At 52.3% G+C, this 8,828-nt stretch overlaps 1 protein-coding gene across 1 annotated transcript in view; it reads left to right on the forward strand.

Annotated features, from left to right (window-relative positions):
• The window catches only part of LOC133114479 (septin-9-like), an 87,840-nt gene that overhangs the window by 3,668 nt on the left and 75,344 nt on the right, over positions 1 to 8,828 (forward strand). Inside the window, exon 2 of the mRNA XM_061223928.1 lies at positions 4,280 to 4,342. Coding sequence (XP_061079912.1) covers positions 4,280 to 4,342 — 63 coding nt within the window. The remainder of the gene's footprint in view (positions 1 to 4,279; positions 4,343 to 8,828) is intronic.

The raw sequence follows: 8,828 nt of genomic DNA on the forward strand, positions 1-8,828 counted from the left end.
ATCATTCGTCTCCGCACCACAAGCACGCCTAGCTGGTTACTTTCCTCGCCCGCCTGGCTAGTGAACAGATTTGGCAGACCCCCTGTGAGTGTCCTGATTTGAAACTCTCCGCAGAAGCACGTCGGGGGGAGGTAGTGGCGACAATGGCTCGGGTGGTAAGAGCAGTCATCTGGCAGTCGGAGGGTTGCTGGTTCGAATCCCACCCTGGGTGTGTCGAAGTGTTCTTGAGCAAGACGCCTAACCCCCAAGACACCTAACCCCCAAAGGATGAGCTGGTTGGTACCATGCATGGCAGCCAATCGCCGTCGGTGTGTGAGTGTTTGTATGAATGGGTGAATGAGAAGCATCAATTGTACAGCGCTTTGGATAAAGGCGCAATATAAATGCAAACCATTTACCATTTAGTGGAGGGGCTTCCCAGTGCCTGTCAGGTGACCGGCCAGCGTGTTGCGCGCGCTGATGTTCCTGGCCGGGGCCTCCTGGGTCAATCAGTAACTCGCTCCTCCGCGATGATAAAGACGCCTCGCACAAAGAGGCCTCGCCTCACAATCTGCAGTGACAAAAGGCTGCAAAGATTTATTTTTCCTCGTTTTCGCAAAGATTGCTGATGTTTGCTTTGCCCTCAGCGTCATCTTTTCCATATCAACACAACACAGGCTCAAGTTCACAAAGACGGAAATCCAGTCAGTCACGCACACGTTTAGTAGTGGTGGTTAAGGTACGTGACTGGGACCTGCGAGGTCGGTGGTTCGTGTAGCCACAATAAAATCCACACAGCCGTCGGGCCCTTGTGCAAGGCCCTTAACCCTGCATTGCCCCAGGGGAGGGTTGTCTCCTGCTTAGTCTAATCAGCTGTACGTCGCTCTGGATAAGAGCGTCTGCCAAATGCCGTTAATGTAATGTAATGTAATGTAATGTAATGTAGTGCACTGAGATGGTACCGAGTGGGAATCCTGGCCGGAGCTGTTCTGTGTGCAGTTTGCATGTTCTCCTTGCAGGTTTTTGTCGGTTACCCTAGTTTCCTCCCACAGTCCAAAGACTTGGCCAATTTGAGGCCATTCGTCTGGAGTACGAATGTCTGAGTGAGCGCTGTGTGTATGGGCCCTGTGCTGGAATGGCTGGCGTAGGCTCCAGTCCGTAGAGTAAGATCTGTGTGTTTATTGGCTCGCAGTTAACCCTAGCTGTACATTAATATATAACCTATGGTTGTGGGGAATACCAGGAGGGATGTGGAAGGTACGCTATGCAGGTGGCAGGGTGCAAGCTTGCTGTCAGCCGGCTTCCAGGAAAGGATATCATCAGGGTTAAAAAAAGGAGAGAGATAAAGGAGTGACTCACCCTGCTGTTTCCCTTCGGCCTGTTGAGCTGATTTATGGGCGATTGCGAAACGTCGCGGTGGAGTATACAGGCCAAGAAAGCACAATGCCGCACATGAACCTGTACGGGGGAGAATGAGCCTGCCAGGGCTAGCCCTGGTGCTCAAACACACCCAGCCTCCTGAGCAAACAGGGCGGGATTACAGCCCCCAGAGGGGCTGCCCAAACCCTCCGCCCCTCACCCCTTACCCAACAGCCAGCTCCTTCACAGAAGTGCCTTCATGTATGGCACTGCGCGTGGGGTTTTACTGTTACGGTTATTTAGCTGACACTTTTATCCAAAGTTACTTACGGTTGATTTGACTGGGGGGTCAATCCCCCCCCCTGGAGAAATGTGGAGTTGTGGGCCTTGCTGAAGGGCCCACAGCTGCGTGGCTCCTATCGCGGTTACACTGGGGTTTGAACCACCTTAACCTTCTGGGTCCCTTTTCAAGCACCCTAGCTGGCTGGTGTTGTTTCAGAAGGCCAGAATAACTACTGCAGTTTAATAACTACTGCAATTTAATAACTACTGCAAATAAACCGTGTGCTCACGCTCTCCGAAATAGAGCGAGAGTGGAGGCACATTGTTCCTCTTCAACGATGACGTACACCCGCAGCTGTTGGGCCCTTCAGCAAAGGCCCTTAACCGCACATTGCTCCTGGGGGGGGGGGGGGATTGTCCCCCTTTCTTAGTCTAATCAACTGTAAGTCGCTTTGGATAAAAGTGCGTGAGGAGAGCGTGGGGGTGGCACCCCCCCCCCCCCCTGCAGCCCTGTGCCGACCCCGCCCCTCTGCCCGCCCCCGCCCGCGGGCGTGGTTGTGGCAGATGCCCTGGGTGTGATTCACGTCCTGCCCTCCTGCCCTGCACCGCCCCGTCTGGGCGCTGCTCCCTGCTGCCTGCCCCGGAGCCCAGGGCCCCAGCGGAGGGGGGGCCCAGCGGAGGGGGGGCCCAGGGGCCCAGTGTAGGAGGCCCGGCCTGGTGACGCCTCCAAGGGGATCCCTCAGACAGGAAGTGGCTAACGCGAGGGCCCTTTGGTGACATCACCACACCTGTCGACTCACGGGTCAGAGACAATGGGCAGTGTGACTGTGCGCTGTGCGTTACCACGGCGTTTCCGTCATCGGCACAATGTGCAGTGTGACTGTGTGTTACTACAGCGTTTCCTCATTGGCACGAGGCGCATTGCGAGGCCAGGTGTCAGCGTGTGCGCCCTGTGAGAAAGCCGTCTGCGGGGGAGTGACGCGGAGGGGAAATGAGCTGGAGGGGTATTTTTGTCCCGGGCGTAGCACTCCACGCGGCCGACACCGTGTTCTGGAGAGGAGGCCTGCGTCGTTCCTTCTTTCTTTTTTTTCTTTTTTTTTTGTTGATATTTTTTAGGCCTTTTTCAGCTTTTATTGGACAGTATATAGTATAGAGACACAGGAAGAATGGGAGCGAGAGAGAGGGGAAGACATGCGACAAATGTCGGACGGTCGGATTCGAACCGCCGACGTCGCGGCTCGCAATGAGCATGCGGTCAGTGCTCTACAGGTTGCGCCACCGAGACACCCCTTTTTTCAATTAGTGCCATTTCATTATGTCCACACTGCGAAAAGTGACTGTGTTAAGAAGCATTGTAGTCTTTTAATATGACTATTTTTACAAGAGAACAGAAACCAAATGCCACATGTCTTCACTTAATAAAAACAAGGAAGTGTACATGGCCACAGCTGGGTGCCACCGTTGCCTCCAGGAAGTTAATTCCGAAATTAACTCAAATTGCGAGCTGTTCTATCTTCAGAGAAGATAGGCGGCTAAAAATTCTACGGGATTTGGAGGCCAGCACCGAGAATCCCTGCAGTAGTATGGGCACTACTTCGTGTGGGAAGAGACTGTAAATCCACTTTCTGTTTCGAAAACTTTCCCCTTCCTATCATTGCAAAAGGCTCACTGACATGTTCACTCACCCTCTGCCTGTGTTTATAGTCCTTATATTCGGGTTTTAATATATGCAGTTGACGGGCGGGGACTATTTTTTGTTTCTTGCAACGCAGCGGCAATGCAGGATGACATGGTGTTGCCTTTAGACATGAGAAATGCATCTGTGGCATAAATGGCCTGTTTTCAATAACCAGAGCGACGTTATGTAATAAACCCCATTTTCTCTTCGGTGAAAATGCTCAACTACTTAACCCTTTAAGGTTTGTAAGATTGCAATTGCTGTATGTGATGCAGAATGTTCTTAACTGAACATTCTTATGCTGATGTCACAATCACTACTGGTGACTGAAAGCAGTGGTGTTCTAGGACACTGACTTAGAATTCTTTCTAAAGCATTCCGAAAGAACTTCAAAGGGCTCATTTGTCCAGACATTGTGTGTCTGTGTGCGCACGTGTGCTTGCGTGTGTGTGCCTACATTCATGCCCCACATTCAATAAAACATGTGTGTGTGTGTGTGTGTGTGTGTGCGTCCGCCTGTGTGTGTGTGTGTGCGTGGGGGGAGGCCTGGTGCCGTATCAGGTATTCTCCTCACATCAGGAGTGCTGCGTTCAGCTGCGTGTCCGAAGGCCCTTGTGCCCTAATGTGTCCGCACAGCTGTTGGTTTAACGCATGTGCCACGCTGTTGCCGCCGGACGCCATGAGTCATGGTAGCAGCTTCAGATATCTGTGTGTCCGTCTGTCGCTGTCCAATGAGGCGCGAGTTAAGATGTCAGGTGACAGGAAATCTCTTTCCACTTCCTCTTCCTGTGCGCCCAGCACCGCCCCCTGAGGGGAGGAGCCTCTCAGTGCACCCCTGTCACATGACCTGGACTGTGTATGTGTCTGTGTGTGTGTGGGTGTGTGTGTTTGTGTTGATATGCAATCCCAGTCTGTCACAGTGTCTTTCTCGTTATTCTCAAACGGTGACGTCTGTTTCTCTCTCTGCTCCTGAACTCACAGGATTGGCCAGGACTTCCAGTGGGAGGCTGAGGAGGACCGAACCATTTAGTCCCTCCATTCCCAGTAAGAGCTCTGTCTGTCTCTCCCTCTGTCTGTCTGTGTGTCTCTCCCTCTCTCCTCCGTTCTTTCTCTGTCTGTCTCTCCATCTCTCTCTCTCCCTTTCTTTATCTCTATTTCTGTCTCCATTGCAGCTCTGTGTCCACTGTCCTCAATCACAGTACCGCCTGTGTCTATTCGAATCAAATCAGCCTCATTGGCATGGTAAGGGCACACGTAAATCGCCAAAGCATTATTGACATAACAAACATAACAGATAGGCAATAATAATTCAACCGCAACCAAACTGAATGAATGACATACAGAAGACAGAAATACGTTTCTACGTCTAGAGGATAACACACAATGGCGATGAACTTTAGTCAATGGTACTCCCCCGCTGTCCCTCAGTTTATGACAAGTGCCGATGTATTTTACTATCTTACTGGGCAGCCCGGACTGCCGGTCTCTACGACCAGGCTGTTATGAGTCACGCTCACGCGGTCCGGTGTTGGACTTTGGTTCGACGCAGTTGCTCGCTGAGCCCTGGGGTTTGCGCCTCGAGTACGAACGGCTGACGAGGGAGCGGCGAAATCAGGCCGTCACTCTGAGGGGGGAGGGGGCTCGGCGGGGAGGGTCGCCTCACGCGAGCGTCTCCGATCGCCCCGGAAACGCGGTCCAGGGCTCGAGACGCTCGGCTTGAGGACGGCGCGTCGTTCTCTTTCTGCCCACCAGGGGGCAGGGTTGTAGCAGTGTCTCCTCGGCAGCGCACCGGAATTGGTAACAAACAGGGTGCAAATTAGGCACCGAATCGGGAGAGATTGGGAAACGATTTTGTTTGACAAGCTGAAACAAATTTCATACAAATGTTTCCGCAGGGTCTATTTAGGGGACATATTTCCGAGATCTTTTGGGGATTCCAGTGGGTGATGTGCTTTTCTTTAGCACATATAATTTGGATTGTTCTGCGAACATCAGTGTCCTGAGGCCAGTCCGTGCTTGCCTAATGGAATAAAAGTATTCCCCTCTGTTTGGCTGCTATGTGGAAGATGTGTCTGTTCATGCACAGCAATGCATGCCGCCTGGGCCGGGATCATTTTAGCGCGTGTGTCATGCGTTGCTTCCTGGTCTCTTAAGGCCTTCCTGTGTACACTGTGTGTGCGTCTAAGAGTGTGTATGTGTGTGTGTGTGTATGTAGTGTGTGTGTGTGTGTGTGTGTGTTTATATGTGTTAAGTGTATGCGTGCATGTGAGTGTGTACGTAGTGTGTGTATGCATGTCAAAGTGTGTGTGTGTACTATAGTGTAGTCTATTGTATGTGTGTGCATATGTGTAAGTGTATGTATGCGTACGTACATGCGTGTGTGTGTATACCTGTGTAAGTGTGTGTGTGTATCTATGTGTGTGCTTATGGTCCATATGTATAAGTGTGTGTGTGTGTGCGTGCATCTGTGTTTGTGTAAAAGTTTGTGCGTGCCTGTGTGTGTATGTATAGATGTGTTCATTTATGTGTGTGTGCATATGAATGAATGAGTCTGTCTGTGCACATGTGTAAGAGTGTGTAAGTGTGTGTGTGCGGAAGAGTGTTTATGTGTGTGTGTATGTGTAAAAGTATGTTTGTGTGTGTCTTTGTGTGAGTCTGTGTAAATGTAGGCGTGCATGTGTGTGTGTATGTGTGTGATTGTGAGTGTGAGTGAGTGTGTGAGTGATTGTGTGAGTGATTGTGTGAGTGATTGTGTGAGTGAGTGAGTGAGTGAGTGAGTGAGTGAGTGAGTGAGTGAGAGTGTGTGAGTGTGTGAGTGTGTGAGTGTGTGAGTGTGTGAGAGTGTGTGAGTGAGTGAGTGTGAGTGAGTGTGAGTGAGTGAGTGAGTATGAGTGTGAGTGTGTGAGTGTGTGAGTGTGTGAGTGTGTGAGTGTGTGTGTGAGTGTGTGATTGTGAGTGAGTGAGAGTGAGAGTGTGAGTGTGAGTGTGAGTGTGAGTGTGAGTGTGAGTGTGAGTGTGTGTATGTGTGTGTGTGTGTGTGTGAGTGTGTGTGAGTGTGTGAGTGTGTGTGTGTGTGAGTGTGTGTTCATCTCCCTGGTGACCGCTTGTCCACAGGACGTTCTCTCACTCTGGAGGAATTTCCCCGCGGCCCCGCCCCTGTGCCAGCGTGGAGGCGGGTCGAGCGCTGGGAGGTTTGAAAGGCCGGCTCTGGAGGGGGAGGGGGGGCTGAGACGCCCACACATGGCACCCCCTCCCCAGAGAGGGCTGGGGCAGGAGGTACCTTTATTGGCTCAGGGAGAGGCAGGCCCCTTATTTGCCCTGAGCTAACAGGACCTCTACCTTTCTGCTTGGCCAGGGGGAGTCAGGGAGTTCACCCGGAGGTTTGGACCTAGCTGTTAGCGTTAGCGCCCACCAGCTAACTATAGCGTGGGATTAGCCACTGCTACACTGGGAGATATAAGAGAGGAGCATTGTGTGTGTGTGTGTGTGTGTGTGTGTGTGTGCGCATATCCAGTGAGTGTATGATTTCCTGTGCGTACCTTGTGTGTGTGTCTGTGTGCATGAGTGTATTCCTACCTATGTGTAGGGAATGGAACACCGGTTTCCTCATCTCCACAGCCCTGTTGCATTGTGGGATAGCGCCGAGAGGTTGCTGTGTCTGTCCAATCAGACTGCTTTTTTTTCTTTTCTGGAACAGAGAGGTGGCTAGTCAGCATTACTCGGATGGCAGATGACAGCTGTGCGTGTGTGTGTGCCTGCATGTGTGTGTGTGTGTGTGTGTGTGTGTGTCTGTGTGTGTGTGATGCTGATTCACGGGCCAAACTGCCCGGCAGGGTGTGATAGGGGCAGCGTTGTTCAGCTCTGCCAGGTGATGGAGGCAGAGTCAGGAGCCTCTCCAGCACCGGGGAGGGGTCACGGGCGGGGCAGGGGCGAGGTTGGGAGGGGTACGGGTGAGGTGTAGGTGCGGGGCAGGGGTGAGGTCAGGGGGGTACGGGTGGGGTGTAGGTGCGGGGCAGGGGTGAGGTCAGGGGGGTACGGGTGGGGTGTAGGGGCGGGGCGAGGTTGGGAGGGGTATGGGTGGGGTGTAGGGGCGGGGCGGGGACAAGGTTGGGAGGGGTACGGGTGGGGTGTGTGGGCGGGGTGGGGCGAGGTTGGGATTTGGCAGGCTACCTCTTTCATAGGCTGTGGTGCATGACTGGATTTGTGTCAAAGTTGCTGACTTAAGCAGCACTCGTTCCGAATTATAAATAGCGTCTCTGCAGCTGTACTGCAAAGGCCTTTTAACTTCTTTTATGGACAGGACTTTTCCCTGTGCCTGTTCTAATAACACATCTCTATTCTCCCCACGCACACGTACACACACACACTCACAGACACAGACACACACGTACACACACACAGACATGCACTGACACACACTGACACACACAGACGCACACACAGCAGGGAGGCTGGTCCACGCTCACCACTCACCCATTCTGACACTAGGCCTGAACAACAGCTGAAGCTCTTGACCATGTCTGCATGCTTTTAGGCATTAAGTTGCTGCCAGATCATTGGCTGATTAGATACTTGCATTAACATTGACATTTTTGTCATTTGTCAGAGTTTTTAAATCCAAAGCGACTTACAAGTGCATAGGGTAAAATCACCAAATCCATAACTAGCAAAACACACACGAAGAGCTGTTCTAATTCTTTACATTTACATTTTTAAAATTTTTATTAAAGGTTAGGGTTAGACAAGAGGGATATCAGAAGGGGGGGAGGAAATCAGAAGGGAGGACTAAGGTATAGTCTGAAAAGGTGTGCGTTTAGTCTGTGTCGAAATATGGGGAGAGATTCTGCTGTCCTGACAGTGGTAGGCAAGTCATTCCACCACTGAGGAACCAGAGCGGAAAACAGGCGTGAACGTGCAGCTCGACCGCCAGGTGCTCGTAGAGAGGGAACCGTAAGGCGACCAGAGCACCCCGGAGTGGTCTTGCAGGGGTGTAGGGAGCGATTAAAGATTGTATGTAAAGTGGGGCAGTCCCCTAACAAGCTGGTGTTTCACCGAATGAGTGTATGTGAGCAACTTTTAAATAAATTATATCCATTTCAGAGAGAGTCTTTTAAAGTTTTCAATGTTTATTTTAAAGGGCGATAATCGCTCATTTATCAGAAAGAAAGCGTGACGGCGTCGGGTTTCCCGAGTGCCGGTGACATCAGCGCGGTCTCACACAGCCCCTCTGCGCTGACGCACCGTGACCAGACGGCTTCCGCGCGTCTGCACGGCCTGGCGAGAGCGCCCCCTCCTGGGCCGGCGTGGAGCCGCACGGCCGGGCACGGGACCCCGAAGGGGGGCCCCATCAGCACTCCCTCTGCCCGCCTCCCCGTCGCTGAGCGTGTCGTTGAGCGCGATGGCGCGCGGGTCCCTCCGTTCGGCGGCGCTCCTCAGGGGCCTGAACGCGTGGTTCCTCCGTCCTGTGCTCGCCGCTTGTTGACGTAGTTGTGGGGGAAAAAAAAACGCTTTTTTGGGCGTGGCGCCCGGC

Source organism: Conger conger, chromosome 16 (assembly GCF_963514075.1).
Source record: "Conger conger chromosome 16, fConCon1.1, whole genome shotgun sequence".
Lineage (NCBI taxonomy): Eukaryota > Metazoa > Chordata > Actinopteri > Anguilliformes > Congridae > Conger > Conger conger.